Genomic DNA, 21,374 nt, shown 5'->3' with positions numbered 1-21,374 from the left:
CCAAAGCCAGGATATCCCCATCCAGTCAACTGATCTCTGAGTGGTCCATTTCCTGCCTGCGACGATTTCTGTGGTGGGCGGAACAGAAAAGTTCCACCCCCCCAGGCTGCCCTTTCATTTCTTGTTGATGGCATTTTGCATCATGGAAACAATGCGGCTTTTTCCGGGCAGGTTCCCTCCATCTCCGGCTGAAACATTCAGAGGATGTCTTGATTCATGGGTTTCGATTGTTAGTGCTTCCCGCTGGAACACTTCATCTCCTCACCATTTCTTGCCTGGGAATGCAACCATCAAAGTTTCTTCACTGAGAATTCTGTACAGGGTCCCTGCCGTAAGGGTTTTCTTTAATGCGTGCATTTCGGGTGTAAATATGCAGTTATTGTGTAATTAAGGTTCATGCACTGAGATAGTTTGTATATACACGAGCAACACTGTATTTATGTATGATACCTCTAGCTATGCTACCTGTGCTGTGGAGAAAACATGGACAGTTTTGTTCTAAACCTTCTTAGCTCTGTGATAACACAGAAACCCGGCTTGAAAGGGATTCAGAATGCAAATTAAAACTTCTACCGGAGTGGGCACATGCTATTCACTGCCTCAAACTGCAGTTCAGTCGGTTCAGTCCTGGGTCTGCTTATAAAAGAATCAAGTAAGGAACTCCAGCTGGGATAGACACTAAATGTTATTCAGGGAACTCATAATCATTGAACCACACAGGGAGGTCAATCAGTGATTCCCCATGAGGGGGAGGAAATGACATCATCACTCCACCTGTCCAAGGATCCCACCTCACTCCCATAATGATGGGACATTGTCCATCTCTTTGCTTGTTGTCTCAGTCCCATTGCTTTTAGGGGTTTGGTTGGGGGCATGAATGTAGCAGACAGGCAAACTCCTCTTTCACAAAGAGTAACAAAGAGGACACTCACCTTTGACTGTGTGCCCACCGCCTCTGCTCAGGTCCAAGCCAAAATCTTCATCAAGCAGATGGTTTGCTCATGAGTTTTTGAAGGTGGTTTTTCCCATCCACAAGCTAGTCTGAAGGATACCACAACATCCACAGAAACAGTTACCGCTGTGGACAGTTACCTGTGTCGGAGATTATCTGCATGCTTATTGAAGACCTTCTCCCTGTTTTTCAGATCATTAGACACCAGTCCTGTTTCTTCAAGAATTGCACTCGGCATCCATGGAAAGCCATCACTGAAATTTCTCACATGCACCATTTCTCCTGGTTTGAAGTCTTCATCCAGTCTCTGACCCCTTATTAGGGTGTCTTGTAGCTGGCCAAATTTGGGGACATCAGGGTAAACTTTATCTGAAGGCGCTGGTCCATAAATAGCTGTGCTGGGGCTATCTCCATTGTTATCTGTGGGGCAGCGCTACAGAAAATAAGGGAACATGAGTGCACCGTTTTTCAAGAAACTATAGTTTGTTTCTTCATGCAATTTTGCAATCCATCTGGTCAACTAGGCTGTTTGAGAATGGGTGGCAGCATGTCATGTGGATATGCCTTAATTCATTTGTACTCATGAAGGTCTTGGTATCACCCTGCTGGTAAATGGGGCCTGTCGTCCATCACAAGAGTCTTTGGTATATCACACATTCTACAATACCGTTGGACTTTTTGTCTATGCCATTGCAAAAGGTAGTAGAGGCCACCTGATGCATGTTGGTCCATTTTGAATGGGTGTCAATAAGCATTAGAAACATGGAGTCCATAAATGGCTGTGTAAAGTCTGCATGTGCTCACGCCCAGGTCTCCATGCCATTCTCAAGGGTGCAAAGAGGCTACTGTTGGGATCTTTGAGTTTTCCTGAGAGGTTTGCACCACGTTACCAGGCGTACAATATTACTAACCATGCCAAGCCTAAAGCGTTTACATTGATCCCTACACGCATTGGCCATTATGCAATTCTTGAAGTTTATATCGCTAGCCTGAAGGCGAGAAGCCACCCAGGCTCCCACAAGTTAGTGCCATTTTCTACACTGAATTCCTGATATTTAGAGATATAAGGTATAAAATACTCTGTTCGACAGCCTTGTGGTCCAATGCTTAGGAGACATAGCTGAATTTCACTCCTGAAGTGTCATTTTGGGTCCATGCCTGGTTTTGCTTGGTAACTGCGGGCAACGTTTCCATTCAGTTTAGAAGGATGATGACTTAATCCGTATTTGGAGGAGAAGGGAGGTTGGTGGGTAGGGGCAGGAATCTTAAGGCATCCATGTTGGATATATGCCTCTCTGGACGATATTCTACGTTAAATTAATAAGCACCTAATAGCAGTGCCCTGCATTGGAAATGGGCTACTGCGAGGGGAGAAATCACCTTGTCTTCCTTGAGGAGTCCAGACAGAGGTTTGTTTGTGTTAGGTTATTATGGTGAAATGCCAACTGTGGTCATACTGGTGGAACGTAATCAATGTAAACACTATGGCAAACCATCATTTGATATGGGCATGCTTCCACTGTGCATCCATCAGGTTTGAGATTCGCGAGGATTGGATGTCTGGCCATTGTCCAAATGGTGTGATAATGCCTCTGTTATCCCATTGGGGGTGGTGTCGCAGGTTATAATGAGTTGTGAGAAGTCATAATGATATTGTATATTGATTGACAATGATTGGCGTTTGCAAGTGCGTTCTCTTGTAACATTTGCCATGAACATTTTTGATTTTCTTGTTAACTGTATTTAAATGGGGGTCAGCAATTTCGCCAAGTTCGTTACGGATGTTCCAAATAATTTTTTTGAGACACGGGAAAGACTTCATCTTTGTTGTGTTCCTTGAAGTCAGAGCCCCTTTTATGGCCTTAACCTTTTCTTCAACATTTTATAATGTGTACCCGAGGCACATTACCTTATTGACCTTATTGCTCTCAATATTATCAATCAATGATAACTGTGGCCATAATTCTGCGGCTGTCCACACAAGCAGGATTTCCCGATCCTCCCAGCAGCGCATCCTGGGCCCTGAGTTTCCAGCTGGCAGGGGGTGACGTCAATGGGCCTTCCTGTTGACAGTTGCAGGACCAGAGAAACTCACAGCTAGAAAACAGTGCGTCACTCCCACCAGCAGGAAACATGTGGCTGGAGGTCAGAGAATCTCACTCATTATGTCTGCCTAATTGAATATCGACTTACAATGTCCTGCAATTTATCTTGTTCCTTGCAATAATGGATATATGAGCTGCAGCTGCATAGCATTCAATTATTTTTGTGTTTGCAGACTGCTTGATTAAAGCCTCTATTGTAATTGGGAATAGTCCTTGACTCTTATCTGGGTCTGCTTCAGTCAAGACCTGCAGTATTTCCCACCATAGTTTGTGTGATTTTTAAACTTGTGTGACTATTAACCTTTTCATGGTCTTTACAATATCCTACCTTACTCCCTTCCACTGAAAGTTCACAGCATGTACTGCTATCTCATTATTGCAGCCACATATCCAGCTGGAGCACATTTGGCAGGTCCCAGATTATGAATGATTATTACAAACTCATGAAAGACAAATGCTGTGGATCTCAACTGCTTACAAATGTCAGAAAATTCGAGCTCTCTCTTTATATTGTCAGTGCCATGGCGGGCAATGAATCACATTGCCTCATCTTGACTTACCAATTAACTACATCATAAAGACTTTCACTAATGGGCCATGATGTGGAGGAGCCAGTGTTGAAGTAAGGTGGGGACAGTAAGAACTTTCACAACACCAGGTTTATTTGGAATCACGAGCTTTCGGAGTGCGGTTCCTTCATCAGATGAGTGTAGAGGTGGGTTCACAAGCATGGTGTATATAGACGGATACTCAAATGCAAGATAATAGTTTGAATGCAAGTCTTTCCAGGTAATCAGGTCGCTACAGCTATAGACAATGCGAGTGGAGAGAGGGATAATCACAGTTAAAGAGGTGCAAATGTTCTCAAGCCAGGACAGTTAGTTGGATTTTGCAAGCCCAGGCCAAATGGTGGGGGTTTCATGTTGTGTGACGTGAATCCAAGATCCCAGCTGAGGCCGTCCTCATGCACGCAGAACTGGCCATAAGTTTCTGCTCGGCGATTCAGAAGTATCGTGTGTCTTGAAGGCTGCCTTGGAGGAGGCTTACCTGAAGATCCGAGGCTGAATGCCCTTGACACAAACGAAGGCCTCAATCAGAATCTTGGGTTCTTTTGAGACTTCTTACCATGTTCACTAATTGGCTAACAGGACTGTAAGTCAGGAATTATTAGAACGTAAGTCAGATGTATTAATCAGCCTAAATGAAAGGCCTAAAACTGCATTTCCTCCACACAGACGCCTCTTATACATTGGACAAGTTCCACTGAGTCGGTCAATTGTAGAAGAGCTGCATGGTTAATAGGCTGTGAATGTGACAACTGATTTGCTCAGAATGTGTGATTGACTCATAAATTGGCAGGTCACGTTCTCTTGTTCCCTGGTTTGTTGACGTTACATGTTAGACACTGGATGAACATATTTGAATGAAGTTTATCACAGTGATGGGAAAAAGCTTATCTCTTGTCAAAAGTGGATCATCGTGAGTGTCTGAAGATGCTCATCCACTGAGTCAACCATCAGTCATCGGGAGAATTTTCCCATTTTGCTGAGTCTCTGTACAATTGCTTTGAGAGGATATGTCAACACCAAATTCATTTGCTCTCTGAACTTGGAAAGGGTGACCACATAAATAAGTGTGTTTGTGCAGCAATTTAAATTGAGCATCGTACCTCCTACATCTTGTAATATATATACAGAATCAGTAATGGAAAGTAATCCTATGACCTTAACATATATAAATTTTACAACATTGAGCGACCAAAGGAGAATGAAGGTTCCAGATATAGTGAAGAGTAAAATTATAGACTTCCTTCTGCTCTCCATTTCCGGATCACTGTTATTTCCATTCTTACGCTGAGCCATCAGTCCCTTACGGACTCTACTTGTTATTAAAATATGCCTGACTGTCAGAGCATTAATCAGTAGAATTAAACCAAACGGGAGCAATGGAGTCACAACCTTATCAAACCATTGAAATCCAACCCAAATGGGGTCAGTGAAAGTGCTTAGCTTTGTTTGACAGCCCCACGGCACATTTCTGAATACAAATATAGGGTCCTTTGTAAAGTAGAAAGGAATGTTTTTTAAAATGAGCAGAATGCCAGTCAGTGCAAGAATCACTGTCGCAGTTTTGCCAGTGCAATATTTTGTTTTCAACTTCTGACAACGAATGGCCACAAATCGATCGAAAGAAAATGTTACAGTGAACCAGACGGAACAATCTGTGGCTGCACCCATCATGACAGATTTGATACTACACACAGGTGTGATGTACAGGAAACTAATAGGAAAATAATATTCATTGATGGTGGTCAGTATAACCACAATAATAATGACGAGTAGATCAGCTGTTGCCATCGCGAGCAAGTAGTGAGTTGTACAGATGGAGAGGCCACATTTATTCCGGGACAGGACCAGAATAGCCAGTAAATTAACTGTAAAACAGAGACGGGAGAAAACAATGTTCAGTATTACTAATGATGCATTCTGGTTCAGGCACTAAGGAAAGCAGTTTCGCACTAAACATTGGGGTGGCGTGGTAGCACAGTGGTCAGCACTGCTGCTTCACAGCCCCAGGGACTTGGGTTCGATTCTTGGCTTGGGAGTTTGCACATTCTCCTCGTGTCTGCGTGGGTTTCCTCCGGGTGCTCTGGTTTCCTCCCACAGTCCAAAGATGTGCGGGTTAGGTTGATTGGCCATGCTAAAATTGCCCCTGAGTGTCCTGAGATGCGCAGGTTAGAGGCATTAGTGGGTAAAATATATATAAGGATATGGGGGTAGGGCCTGGGTGGGTTTGTGGTCAGTACAGACTTGATGGGCTGAATGGCCTCTTTCTGTACTGTAGGATTTCTATGATTTCATTTTATGGATTAAGCCTTCATCAGAATTTAATATTTTAAAATCTCTACAAGGACTCTATCCACTTAGCTCCATTCCACACCAAACACTGTTTAAAATAGTTGGTGCAGAAGTAAGGCTAACAGGAGGAGGCTGGTTGATAATTCAAATGTTTCGATGAGTTTGGAATTTGATTTAATGTTTTTGACTGAGTTAACATATGACAACTCACATTTTGATATTGGACACCAAAGTGTACCGGGCAACACCTAGGATTGGCATCAGCTAAGCCACACATCCTCCCAATAAATACCCTGAATTGATACCAACTTGGACTAACTCCTCAGCACTTGCAACCAACAGACGGTTATTGCATTCTCAAAGAATTCTCCCCTGCTTCTTGTGGCCAGATCGTTTACAGTGATAGTGAAGATAAGGAAGTACGAGATGCAAACGCAGAGACTGCCTAGGCACATTCTACTCAGTAATAAACCCATGCCTTGTTGGATCACTCTAATGGCACATAATGCCCATGAATAGACCACCTCCAGGTTGCCACCCTCAGAATGTTTTTTTTAACCCAATCCGTAGGTGTAGAATTAGACACATGGTACTTTGTACTATCTCCCATGATGTCTTCTGTTCTAGTTTCGGACACATAGAGATCAGGGCTTGGTTAGATATGCACAGCAGAAGATTGTATCCAATCCAGGAATGTGAGCATCACAAAGAACATTCAACTTTTAGATCCAGATTCACGTATGGATATAAGATAACTTGCCAAATCAAATATTTCCCAGGGTAAGTAATTCCACCCACACTCTGAGGAACAGTGCATTCTCAGAATTAGAGCAGTATTGAGTATTCTCCATCCCTATTCCAGACAGAACAAATAGATATGTGTGTGTTTTTCAGTTGAAAACCAAAAATGAAATTAACACCAATGCATTCACTATAAAGCAAACACAGGCATACGAATCAACAACACTTCACCAAGGCTAAATCATGGCTTTCAACTTTTCTGAGGGGGTTCTGAAAGAATAGATAAAGAGGAATCAATAATTGCTATATCTTTGGATTTCCAATAAAAACAATAGGTTCATAACGTACAGCACACTACTTAATAAGCAAGGAGCACATGTTGCTGGGTTTAGCATGGAGAAAGGCTTGGCTGACCAATAAAAGACCGAGCGTTTGTGTTCGAGGGACGTTTTCAGTCTGTCATCTTGTAACTAGTGCTGCTCCATGGGGATCTGTGTAGTGACCATAAGTGTTTGCAATACGTACGCTCACTTGGAGGATGGACCTGAATGTTACATTTTCAAGTTTGTAAATGACTCAAAAAAAGTTGGAAATAAAGAGTTCAGAATTTTACAAATATTCCACGTATGCCGATAGACAAGTGAATATGAGATAAACTGTCAGAAAATGTGAAGTCATGCATCCTGATCGGAAAAATAATGAAGCTGAATAGTATAGCTGGAAAAGGCTGCCAAAAGATACAGCACAGAAGGTGTTTGGTGTCCTTGTGAATAATTCACTCAAAGCTAGCATGTGTACACAGCCGATAATTGTGAAGGACAATTGTATTATTTCAAATGGAATAGAGTGAAACAATGGGAAAGTCTTGCTAAAATTATACAAGGTGCTAGCTAGATTACACCAGGAAAATATACAGCGGCACTGCCTCCAATCATATGAAGGCTCATTAGATTAATGCTAGGAATGGAGAGAAATTTGTACAGTAAGAAGTCTCACAACACCAGTTTATTACCCCTGTCCAACGCTGGCATCTCCACATTGAGAAATTGTAAGCAGAGGGGTTGAGGCTGTATCCATTGGACCTTGGAAAAATGAAAGGGAACCTGATTGAGAGAAAGAGAATTCTCAGAGTGTTTTACAGCGTAGGTACTCACAAGGTGTTTCTCCAGATGAGATAGTCTAGGAACAGGTGGGTATAACCTTAGAGTAAGGGGCAACAAATTTAAGACATACAAACACGGAATGTCTTCACTCCGTGTCTAGTCAAACTCAGGAATTATTGACCACAAAGGGTAATAGAGATTGGATTAAGTATGCTCAAGACAGAAATAGACAGATTTTTTAAATTAAAAAGAGGATCAAATGTTACGAAGGCCAGGTGGAAAAGTGGAATTGAGGATTATGTTTTCATATCAGCTCTGATCTCTTTGGCTGTCGGAGCAGATGCGGTGGGCTGATTGGGCGATTGGTCGATCTCTGTTTCTATGACTGATGATATGATAGTCTTATGAATGCATCCACAAAACCAGGAAATTTAAGATAAAAGAATGGGATACGCCTCCTGTGTAAAGACAGTGCAACTAGCACACATAATGCATTAATGGAATATGCATTGTTCAACACGTCATGTTATGCAGATGTTGTATAGTTACATGTCTTCTACACCACTACAGCACAACTTGCACTCACACAGGTTTTCTCAGCAGGGAAATCTGAGTGTGAAATATCACAAAGTTTACACAGAAAAGTTTTACACAAAATACTTGTTCAATAATTCAGCCATTTCTTCATTTCCAGTTATTACATCTCCCTTCTCATCCTCTAAAGGACCAATGTTTATTTTAGCCACTCTTTTGTTTTATATATTTGTAGGAACTTTGCTATCTGTTTTTATATTCTGAGCTACTTCACTGTCACAATCCATCTTACTTTTCTTTATATATTTTTTCGTGGCTTTCTGTTGGCCTTTAAAGTTTTTCCAATCTTTAGTTTCCCACTAATCAAAGCCACTTTGTATGCAGCCACTCATCTTTGCCCTTTGTAAAGTGTGAAGTGTAGTTATGAACACACATATAAAATCCATTGTGCTTTACAGAATGATTGGACATTGCCATTTAAAAATATGCCTCAAACTGATAAAACAATTTGAAAGTAAGAGTTGGGGCTCTGAAAAGCTGGTGCTGTTGTAAATAGTTCAAGTGTCAGTGGCGTCAGGTCTGCTGCTGCTAGTTCGGCTGGTGCCCTTGCTGTTTGTGCCCTGTTGCTGGTGGCTGTGCTCCTTCTGCTACTCATGTTGCTGATCCGGGTTAAGCTCATGCCATTGGCACCAGTGTAAGTTCTCCTGGTGCTCTTGCAATTGTTGTGTGTGCTGCGATGCTGCTGCGGTTACCAATAAAATGTTGGCATTGTGACCTAGTTAGATATCTCTTGTACAGGCATCGTCCACTTCATGGATCAGGATGTGCAGGGCAAGAGGTTATGTATGCCTACCAGGTAGTCAGAAAATTAAAGTCACTCAGTGATGGATTCTGTTGAGTACATCACACTCTCTAAGTAGTTAATCAGTTACAATTACTGATTAAGATGATATTTCCCATGGGAAAGGCAGAAATGGCCAAGGGTCATTCAGCTGCTCCATATATCTGGAATATATCATGAAATTTTGAACAGGAAAAGTGATAGTTTGTCTCACTATGTTTGTCTTTCTGCAGTAAATGTGTGAATTCTGAATGGTGCTTTGCCTCTCTTCAAGCTGAATCAGGGAAGTCAGAAAATACCTGCAGAGTGCACGGAGGTGTGAAGCTGAACAGCCAAAAGGTGCTGTCGACATTGGGATCATTCAAATGTGTATAAGGTGGGATGACTTGTTGCACTAAAAACAAAATCCACAGCTAACTGAGAAATGTAGAAACAGGAACTGATAAATCCTGTTGTCTAGATTATTATCAGAATCTCCTGGAGCTGTGGTTCTGCTGTTCAGACAGATTGCACCAGAACAGATCTAGATCTGAGTTTCATAGAACATAGAACATAGAACATTACAGCGCAGAACAGGCCCTTCGGCTCATGATGTTGCAGGGGGAAGTTTTGCTGAGGAGATTGTGAAATAAACCGACAGGAGATAGAATCATCGGTATCCCATAGTGCAGAGGGAGGCCATTCAGCCCATCGAGTCTGCACTGACCACAACCCCACCTAGCCCCATCATCACAACCCTACGCATTTATCCTAGATAGCATCCTGCCACAAAGGGGCAATCTAGTATGGCCAATCCGCCTAACCCACATACCTTTGGACTGTGGGATGAAACTGGACCACGTGGAGGAAATGGACACAGACATGGGGAGGATATGCAAACTGCACACAGACAGTTACCAAACCAGGATTCAAAGGCAGGACCCTGGCCCTCTGAGTCAGCAGTGCTAACCATTGTGCCACCGTGCTGTCCCAAGAGTTCACCATCTGCCTTGGTGGGATTCGAACCCAGGACCCAGGTCCTTGGAGCATTATCTGCCGCTCTGGATTACTAGCTCACTGAGAATACCACTAGGCCAGAAATTCAGGAGAGAAATGGCATGAAATGAAGAACCAGTGAGAGACTAAAATAATGATGTCTGCTTTAATAGTTGGCTTTCCAGGATGTTGAGACATTGTTAGAGCTTCCAGTGCACGCACGTGAATATATGGGCTGGTGTTTATCAGACAGATGAAATGTGAGTGTAGATGCCTGGATGGGATTAAGCTGTCATGATTATAATACAGATCTGGCTTTTTGTTTTATTCTTAGTGAGCAAGGATGTGAAACTTTATCAGAGTAAGCGGAGTATTGATTTTACATTACTACCAGGTCAACCATGATCTTACTGCATGGTGGAGCAGTACAGTGACCTGAATTAGATTTCTGCTGCTCTGCGCTTGTGTATTCATATAAAGAATTCCCAAATACAAAGTAAGATGAAAATACTGTGGATATTCGAATCTGAAAAAAACCAAAGTTATGGAATAAAAAAACACTCAGCAGGTTTAAGGGCATCCGTGGAGAGAGAATAAAGCCAAGGTTTGTGCAGAAAGGTTTTACAAGCATTCACTCAGTGGTGGGTGGGGGAGCGGGGGGGGGGGTTGGGTGGATGGTGGGTGGGGGTAGATGAAGAAGAGTGTGAACCATTCTTGGATACATCTCAGAAAGATTTTTGCCCAGGGACGACGATCGGAATTTTTTTGGCTGTAAACATGGAACAACGAAGGAACGTTGTATCCATCATTCTAGTTAACAGATGAACAACCAGATGTTCAGGAATGAAATCCAATGATGTTCATAATTTAGCTTCAGTCGCAGAGTGCAGGAGGCCCAGGATAGAGCGTTCACACTACAGTGGATTGCAGAACTGAAGGAACAAATGACTGGAAACACAGTTTAATGTTTGCAAACTGAATATCAGCAAAGTGGTAAAATATCTGTGCATGGAATTCTCCCAATAGTTGCTGTGGATAATTTAATGAACTTCATTAACATCGTGTTTTTACTTTGAATGCGAGCTTATCATTTTGGAATGTGGAAATGTGAAAATTAATGGACATGTTTACATTTCCTGTACTTGCACTGGAAGATGACGAGTAGACTTATTTCATGACGGTTGCATGAATTACTTCAGTATTGTTTAGTATTTGTATTATTCAGTAGCATGAATGGCAGGTTGCACTTTAACATTATGCAACATTTTGACTGCCATCACCTGATCAAGTAAATCTGACATTTTCTCCTAACGCTGAACTGAAAAAGAAAATAGAACATAGAACATTCCAGCGCAGTACAGGCCCTTCGGCCCTCGATGTTGCGCCGACCAGTGGAACCAATCTAATGACCCTCTAACCTAAACTATTCCAATGTTATCCATATGCCTATCCACTGACCATTTGAATGCCTTTAAAGTTGGCGAGTCCACAACTGCTGCAGGCAGGGCATTCCACGCCCTTACTGCCCTCTGAGTAAAGAACCTACCTCTGACATCCATCCTATAATTACCACCCCTTAATTTAAAGCTATGTCCCCTTGTGTTAGCCATCACCATCCGAGGAAAAAGGCTCTCACTGTCCACCCTATCTAACCCTCTGATCATCTTGTATGCCTCAATCAGGTCACCTCGTAACCTTCTTTTCACCAATGAAAATAACCTCAAGTTCCTCAGCCTTTCCTTATAAGACCTTCCCACCATACCAGGCAACATCCTGGTAAACCTCCTCTGCACCCTTTCCAATGCTTCCACATCTTTCTTATAATGCGGCGACCAGAACTGTACGCAACACTCCAAGTGCGGCCGCACCAGAGTTCTGTACAGTTGCAACATGACCTCACGGCTCCGAAATTCAATCTCTCTACCAATAGAACGTAGAACATAGAACATTACAGCGCAGAACAGGCCCTTCGGCCCACGATGTTGTGCCGACCAATTAAAAAGCAATGATCCTCTAACCTAAACCAATCCCTTTCCATCCATAAACCTATCCATGGATCTCTTAAACGCCCCCAAACTAGGCTCATTTACAACTGCAGCAGGCAGGGCATTCCAATCCCTCACCACCCTCTGGGTAAAGAACCTACCTCTGACATCCGTCCTATAACTACCACCCCTTAATTTAAAGCTATGCCCCCTCGTGCTAGCTTTCTCCATCCGGGGAAAAAGGCTATCACTGTCCACCCTATCTAAACCTCTAATCATCTTATATGTTTCAATAAGATCCCCTCTTAGCCGCCTTCTTTCTAATGAAAACAACCTCAAATCCCTCAGTCTCTCCTCATAGGACCTCCCCTCCATACCAGGCAACATCCTGGTAAACCTCCTCTGCACCATCTCCAAAGCCTCCACATCCTTCCTGTAATGTGGGGACCAGAACTGCACACAATACTCCAACTGCGGCCGCACCAGAGTTTTGTACAGTTGCAACATGACGCTGCGGATCCTAAATTCAATCTCCCCACCAATAAACGCCAAGACACCGTATGCCTTCCTAACAACCTTATCTACTTGATTCCCAACTTTCAGGGATCTATCTACACATACACCTAGATCCCTCTGTTCATCCACACTATTCAGAGTCCTACCGTTAGCCCTATACTCAACACATCTGTTATTCCTGCCAAAGTGAATTACCTCACACTTTTCCACATTAAACTCCATCCTCCACCTCTCGGCCCAGCTCTGCGACTTGTCCAAGTCTCAAAAAAGCTAACACACCGTACGCCTTCTTAACAACCTTATCAACCTGGGTGCCAACTTTCAGGGAGCTATGCACATGTACCCCGAGATCTCTCTGCTCATTGACACTACCAAGAGTCCTTTCATTAGCCCTATATTCAGTACTCCTGTTACTCTTATCAAAGACTATCACCTCACACTTTTCCGCATTAAACTCCATTTGCCACCTCTCAGCCCAGCTCTGCAGCTTATCGATGTCCCTCTGCAAACTGTAACATCCATCCTCACTGTCTACAACTCCTCTAACTTTAGTGTCGCCCCCAAATTTACTAACCCATCCTTCTACACCCTCATCTAGGTCATTTATAAAAATGACAAACAGCAGTGGCCCTAAAACAGATCCTTGAGGTACACCGCTTGTAACTGAACTCCAGGTTGAATATTTCCCATCAGCCACCACCCTCTGTCTTCTATCAGCTCGCCAATTCCTGATCCAAACTGCTAAATCACCCTCAATCCCATGCATCTGCATTTTCTGCAGTAGCCTACCATGGGGAACCTTATCAAACGCTTTGCTAAAATCCATATTCACCACGTCAACTGCCTTACCCTTATCCACCTCTTTGGTCACCTTTTCAAAAAACTCGATAAGGTTTGTGAGGCACGACCTACCCTTCACAAAACAGTGTTGACTATCCCTAATCAATTTATTTCCCTCTAGATGATTATAAATCCTATCCCTTATAATTCTTTCCAAAACTTTGCCCACAACAGAAGTAAGGCTCACTGGTCTATAATTCCCAGGATGGTCTCTACTCCCCTTCTTGAACAAAGGGACAACATTTGCTATCCTCCTGTCTTCCGGCACTATACCTGTAGCTAATGACGACATGAAGATCAAAGCCAAAGGCTCTGCAATCTTCTCCCTAGCCTCCCAGAGAATCCTAGGGTAAATCCCATCCGGCCCAGGGGTCTTATCAATTTTCATACTCTCAAGAATTGCCAACACCTCCTCCTTATGTACCTCAATCCCGTCTAGTCTACTACCTGGTATCGCGGTATTCTCCTCGACTACACTGACTTTTTCTTGTGTGAATACTGACAAAAAATACTCATTCAGTGCCTCTCTTATCTCTTCAGGCTCCACGCACAACTTCCCACTGCTGTCTCTGACTGGCCCTAATCTTGCCCTGGCCAATCTTTTATTCTTGACATACCTGTAGGAAGCTTTAGGATTTTCCTTGACCCTATCAGCCAAAGTCTTCTCATGTCCTCTTCTAGCTCTTCTTAACACTCTCTTTAGCTCCTTCCTGGCTAATTTATAACTCTCCAGTGCCGTAACTGAACCTTCACGTCTCATCTTTACATAAACCTCCTTCTTCCTCTTCACCAGAGATTCAACTTCCTTAGTACACCACGGTTCCCTCGCTCGACCACTTCCTCCCTGCCTGACAGGTACATATTTATCAAGGACTCGCAGTAGCTGCTCCTTGAATAAGCTCCACATTTCAGATGTTCCCAGCCCCTGCAGTTTCCTACTCCACCCTATGTATCCTAAATCTCGCCTAATAGCCTCATAATTACCTTTCCCCCAGCTATAACTTCTGCCCTTCGGTATATACCTATCCCTTTCCATCACTAAGGTAAACGTTACCGAATTGTGGTCACTATCACCAAAGTGCTCATCTACCTCCAAGTCTAACACCTGGTCTGCTTCATTACCCAGTACCAAATCCAATGTAGCCTCACCTCTTGTTGGCCTATCTACATACTGTGTCAGGAAACCTTCCTGCACACATTGGACAAAAACTGACCCCTCTAACGTGCTTGAACTATAGCTTTTCCAATCGATATTTGTAAAGTTAAAGTCCCCCATAACAACTACCCTGTTACTTTCACACCTATCCAGGATCATCATTGCAATCCTTTCCTCTACATCTCTGGAACTTTTTGGAGGCTTATAAAAAACTCCCAACAGGGTGACCTCTCCTTTCCTGTTTCTAATCTCAGCCCATACTACCTCAATAGACAGGTCCACATCAAACGTCCTTTCTGCCACCGTAATACTGTCCTTGACTAACAATGCCACGCCTCCCCCTCTTCTACCACCTTCTCTGCTCTGACTGAAACAACTGAACCCCAGAACCTGCAACAACCATTCCTGTCCCTGCTCTATTCATGTCTCTGAAATGGCCCCAACATCGAAGTCCCAGGCACCAATCCAGGCTGCAAATTCGTCCACCTTATTGCGTATGCTCCTCGCATTAAAGTATACACACTTCAAACCACCCTCCCGCCTGCCAATACACTGCTGTGACCTAGAAACCTTATCCATGACCTCCCTATTCTCATCCTCCTGTACATTGGAGATACAATTCAGGTTCCCATCCCCCCTCTGAATCAGTTTAAACCCCCCCGAATAGAATTGGCAAATTTCCCCCCCCCAAGATATTAGTACCCCTCTGGTTCAGGTGCAGACCATCCCTTTTGTAGAGGTCCCACCTACCCCAGAATGAGCCCCAATTGTCCAAGTATCTGAACCCCTCCCTCCTGCACCATCCCTTTAGCCACGAGTTCAAGTGTTCTCTCTCTCTATTCTTCTCCATGCTATCCCGCGGCACAGGTAACAAACCAGAGATAACCACTCTGTGTGTTTTAGCCCTAAGCTTCCACTCTAACTCCCTGAATTTCTGCCTTATATCCCCGTCCCTTTTCCTACCCATGTCATGGGTGCCTACGTGAACCACGACTTGGGGCTGGTTCCCCTTCCCCTTAAGGATCTCGAACACTCGACCGGAGACATCGCGGACCCTGGCACCTGGGAGGCAACATACCAACCGCGAGCCTTGCTCGTTCCCACAGATGTCTGCTGCTAATTGAACATCTCAATACATCGTAAATTAAATTTGTTTCTATTCTATTTCAGGAAGGGCGGCCTAGAGACATTATCACTAGGCTATTAAACCAGAAGCTTAACGAATGTTCTGGGGACCTGGGTTCATGTCCCCCCATGGCAAATGGTGGAATTTGAATTCAGTAAAAAAATCTGGAACTAAGAATCTACTGTGACTGTGTAAACATTACTGATTGTCAGTAAACCTCACCTGATTGATGTCGTTTAGGGAAAGAAATCTGCCATTATTAACCAGTCTGGCCTACATGTGATTCCAGAGCCACAGCAATGTGGTTGACCCTTAGCTACACCCTGAAATGGCATGGCAAACCATGTGCAGGGCGATTAGGGACGGGCAATAAATGTTGGTCACCAATGACATCCATTTACCATGAATGAATAAAACAAAATAAGCTTGGCCCATAGATGAAGTAATGAGATGATTTGAACCAAAATTATACAAACCTTGAAGAACCTATAATTAATTGATTACTTTAAATGATGGATATTCTTGTGAACATGCTGAGAGATTACATTAAAGTGTGTTGCTAGTTTGATGAATACATCATATCTTAAAATCTAACACAACGTTAAAAATCAGAAAACGACCAAGGCTGAGGCAAGGATGGCAAAGTGTGAGATTGGGAGCATTTTTGTTTTGTGGTGACTGAAGGTGGAAAAGGTGGAAGAAATGTGGAAAGTTTGTGTTGAACGTGGAGTCTGGTAGCCTGGAATGGATGAGGTGACATTATGATTAACATCTCCAGAAGGGGTGCAACTAGTAATAAGAAAGCTGGCTTAGACACGATACAGGGACCTGTTTGAAAACAAGAAGAATCTGGGCTCAGGAATTATGTGGAAATACTTGCTAAAAGGCAGCATTTGTCGGAAATTATGGGACAGGCACTGGAGCATACGGAGACAGAATTTCTCCAGGAAGATTTTGGGGGTGGAGGGCCCAGGGGTATATGTGTGAATGTGGAATTTATTGTGTTATGGTGAACAGCATTGTGGGAGCTGGAAAGATTTTTTATTACATAGGTGGACACCCAAATATGTTGAATGGAATTTGATGCATCGATTACCGGACGGGAATTGTCAGAGAGGGACATTGCAAAGAGAATGTCGAGTGCAAATTCAAGGCAAATGTAGTTATATATATAGTTCAAAGCAAAATAAGTACATTGCAGTAACAAGAATGTGAGGATTCGAAGAGCAAATGCTCACTGAATGCTGCACAAGATAGCTAGTGTACCTGCGTTTGTCCTAAAGGCCACATCGATAGCACACATACAGACAGTTTCAGAGGGAGAAATTGAGAGTAAATTATCCCTGTGTTTGCATGTGGACCACACATAGTTATACTGAAGGTAGGGGCCCTCTACCAAATTCTCATTGCGGAATCTGAAAGGATGCACATTTCCAGAGTGTTGTTGCTTGAGATGGAAAGGTTCAGATGGTAATTGAAAGTGAATAAATCTAAAGGAGAGGATCTGTCCTCGCAATATCTGAGCTGCAAATGATGGAAGGGAACTGTTGAGGAAAGGGCCTCATGGTGTCTTTGAGGCACGTCCCATCGTTTGTGAGTTTACTGAAAGCTCGGATTAACAGGAGTCTGCAGCAAAGAGAGACAGAGAGAGATGACAGAAATAGAAATGGACATCTGGAGGACAGTTCTGAGCTCAGAATGATGGAGTAACACAAATTTTGAGATTTCATTGCTGAATAAACCATTTCAGGATCATTCATGGCTTGAAAAAGGAGAAAGTATTCAGAGGGGAGGAAATCTACAGCCAACTAGTAGAAAATCAATTCAACCCATAACTCAAGTATGATGAAGGTGGAAAGTTGACAAATTAATCGATAACAAGGGGAAACTTCCAGTTGAGGATTTCATCCGAAGATATTAAAGCAATTAGAGAGGCAAAGGGTTATTATTATTTGTTCAGTCATAATAATCATAACAATATGAAAGGACTGATCAGCAACTGTTGTTGCTATACTTCAAACAGGAGATAGTGTAAGTATGAAGAATTTTAGACTCATTAAAACAATGAGTTTTGGGAAAAATAATGGAATCACAGATTATGACAAGCATTACTCAATGCAACCTCCTAAAAAAGTCCACACTTCAATGAATTATTTGACAAAATCTCAGAAATTACAGATTAGGTTGATACTGTAGACCATAATATTTAATTTTATAGAGACATTTGGTATATCAGAAGACAGCATTGTCATGGCTAATTTAAAAAGAAAAGTGCAGAGGGGACAAGGAGCAGAACAGATAACAGGGGAAAAAAGTAATTTACGGTCAATGAGATTTAATCAGTTCCATGAATAGTGAGGAGTTGTGTTTCACAGGCCCATCACTGGAATCAGAATGAATTTCAACATTTACAGAAAATATCTGGAATCAGAATGAAGAAAGCTCATTCAAAGATCAAATTGGAAAATCCAAATTGAGGGTTGAATGAGAAAAGAGGAAAATTCCAACAAGATTCCTGAAGCCATTAAATAGGAATTGATATGTCTCTATAGTAAACATTTCAATGATAAATTCCTTTCACTACAGCTAGTCACTGCAAACCAGGTGAAGAGGACCCTTTGAAATCCAATCAAATCAGACCACAAGAATGGAAATGAGATAAAAATACCATGCGGGTTGGAGCATTTTTAAAAAATATTGTTGGATGATTAAATGTTAGCATTTAGTTGATGTATATGTTTGTGGGAGAAGTTCACAAAAAAGCGAGGCATAATTTGATATTTCATTTAATAGTCTCAATGATGCTTTATATGCTCTAACAGTAAAACTTACCTCTGTCAGTTGAACCCATTGCTAAAACGCAGAGGCAGGTTGTTGCAACTTTGGAACCACTCACAGTTTACACGGAAAATTGTATTTTAGAGTAGAGCTGTCTCACTTTACACCCAATTATCCACAGTGATACCATATAAGTACATGATCACTGGTGTTAGATGCTTCAGTGCAGTTTCTGATCCATATTTAATGAAATCCTACGGTTACTGGTTTTTATACTAATACCCAGTCAATGTTGTCAATTATTCCATTCTGCTTGTGGCCCTTATCAGGTACAGTCAGACACAGGCAGAAACTCCCAGAAATGCGTGTCTGACCTGTGTCAGATATTTCACTCTTTTTAGTGATCCAAAACCAATAGAATTCTACACTGATTGTCACTGTAAAATATGATCACTGGTATCAGATACTTCACTTTTATTAGTGATTCACCAAATATTCAACTTCACACACATTCTGCCAGCTATGTATGATATTTGGCATTTGGGTCCCATTGTGTTTAGTGTTCCACATTTAGCGTTATGTTGTTGCTCCTCTCAAGCATATCCATTCACTGCATCAATTTCAACTGACACCAGCTTCTCCTAACCGTAAGCACTTGGTATTTCAGAGATCGTCTGAGTTATAAACTAGGTTTGTTATCAGTAGTGGAAACATAACGAAGGTACAAACATAATTTAGCATGCTTGATTTTATCAGCTGATATCACTGTTAATGGGTCTGCTCTACTTTGTCCATTAGGTTATCGTTAAGCGTATCTGACACAGAGAAGAATCCAGAAGCAGTTCACAAACAAATGCACACATATTCAATGGCCACAATCGCTTACCAGGAACACCAACGACGGCAAGTGTTGGGTAGAATATTTTCTTGAAGATTCGTAGAAACATGTTGAATGAAGTGACGTGACACTTCGTGCTGCAGGTAATCACACTGTATTAAATAGCATATTGCAAAATATGGTAATTTATGTCCTTAATATCCTCTGGGACATTAATGTAGCAACGTGTTTCCAATTATTGCGAATTCATAGTTCTTGCAAAATACATTACGCCACCCCATTCAGAAATAGAATGTATTTATTTTTGGAATGAGTTGCCATGATCCAAAAACTGGACAACACAGATTAAGTTAACTAACTAATATAACCTAGCTGCTGTATTCCCCAGCTGTAAGGTCTCCACATGTTTCAAGGTGATGTGCTGGGCTAAGTGCCTCCCTATTCTGTGTTCAAGGCTGGAGTTCAAATTGTCACATATGGGCGGGTGTCAGTTGGATTGGACTCTCTGAGTCCACTGGGTTGAAGGAGCCGGGCGATAGACCATCCGTCTCCCTACCTACCAGTGCTCGAGGGCTCTTTGTTCCTGTTCTGTGGTGAAGAGTCAGCTGGAGTGATTTTTAAGAGATCCACTGTAGTTTGGGCTGGGAACCCTCAAAGTTAACACACCATGGACCTCGCTGACTTGTAGTGCTGACAGGTCCTATTTGGACAAAAGCTGTTTGGACTCCCCAGGTGGCCTTGCAATCAGAAGAATGAACATAGAACATAGAACATTACAGCGCAGAACAGGCCCTTCGGCCCACAATGTTGCGCCGACCAGTTAAAAAACAATGACCCTCTAACCTAAACCAATCCCTTTTCATCCATAAACCTATCCACGGATCTCTTAAACGCCCCCAAACTAGGCGCATTTACAACTGCAGCAGGCAGGGCATTCCAATCCCTCACCACCCTCTGGGTAAAGAACCTACCCCTGACATCCTTCCTATAACTACCCCCCCTTACTTTAAAGCCATGCCCCCTCGTGCTAACTTCCTCCATCCGAGGAAAAAGGCTATCACTATCCACCCTATCTAAACCTCTAATCATCTTATATGTTTCAATAAGATCCCCTCTTAGCCGCCTTCTTTCTAGCGAAAACAACCCCAAATCCCTTAGTCTCTCCTCATATGACCTCCCCTCCATACCAGGCAACATCCTGGTAAACCTCCTCTGCACCCTCTCCAAAGCCTCCACATCCTTCCTATAATGTGGGGACCAGAACTGCACACAATACTCCAAATGCGGCCGCACCAGAGTTGTGTACAGTTGCAACATGACGCTGCGACTCCTAAATTCAATCCCCCTACCAATAAACGCCAAGACACTGTATGCCTTCTTAACAACCTTATCTACTTGATTCCCTACTTTCAGGGATCTATGTACACATACACCTAGATCCCTCTGTTCATCCACACTATTCAGAGTCCTCCTGTTAGCCCTATACTCGACACATCTGTTATTCCTACCAAAGTGAATTACCTCACACTTTTCCGCATTAAACTCCATCCGCCACCTCTCGGCCCAGCTCTGCAACCTGTCTAAGTCACCCTGCAAACTACGACACCCTTCCTCACAATCTACCACACCTCCGACTTTGGTATCATCAGCAAATTTACTAATCCACCCAACTATACCCTCATCCAGATCATTAATAAAAATTACAAACAGCAGTGGCCCCAAAACAGATCCCTGAGACACACCACTCGTAACTCTTAACTCGTAAGTCCGTCTGTCTGCCCACTCACCTCTTGTTTTAAAAGAATGCTCTCGTGTATTTATTATCATACATTGGAACATCTAAAGAAGTTGAAATTGTTGGTATTTCTTCCTTTTCTACCTTGTTCGATGTTCCTCTTGTAATAGTCTGGCTTGTGGTCGCACAAGAACATTTGAGTAGCATTATAATCACAATAATCATTAGTAAATAAACAAAAAGAGATGTAGCTCTGATTAATATGTTCTTTCCCAATATTCCGACCGATCC

At 42.6% G+C, this 21,374-nt stretch overlaps 1 protein-coding gene across 1 annotated transcript; it reads right to left on the bottom strand.

Annotated features, from left to right (window-relative positions):
• Positions 1-4,577: 4,577 nt before the first annotated feature.
• Positions 4,578-19,457, bottom strand: LOC145360411 (putative G-protein coupled receptor 139). Its single transcript, XM_080215608.1, has 2 exons — positions 19,397-19,457; positions 4,578-5,491 (listed from the first exon to the last, which is right to left on the bottom strand). The coding sequence occupies exons 1-2, from the start codon at positions 19,455-19,457 to the stop codon at positions 4,578-4,580; spliced, it is 975 nt and encodes a 324-aa protein (XP_080071734.1).
• Between the last annotated feature and the right edge of the window lie 1,917 nt (positions 19,458-21,374).

This window comes from Carcharhinus amblyrhynchos, chromosome 31 (assembly GCF_965287045.1).
Source record: "Carcharhinus amblyrhynchos chromosome 31, sCarAmb.v2.hapA, whole genome shotgun sequence".
In the NCBI taxonomy this organism is placed as follows: Eukaryota; Metazoa; Chordata; class Chondrichthyes; order Carcharhiniformes; family Carcharhinidae; genus Carcharhinus; species Carcharhinus amblyrhynchos.
Note: the sequence above shows the minus strand (reverse complement) of the source record. Positions and strands in the feature narration are given on the sequence as shown.

Bases quoted from the DNA above. Each gene is read 5' to 3' on its own strand.
- LOC145360411 (XM_080215608.1), bottom strand. From the start codon at position 19,457: ATGTTTCTACGAATCTTCAAGAAAATATTCTACCCAACACTTGCCGTC. The intron at 5,492-19,396 runs GTAAGCGATTGT...TCTGTTTTACAG, and splicing joins TGCCGTCGTTGGTGTTCCTG to TTAATTTACTGGCTATTCTG.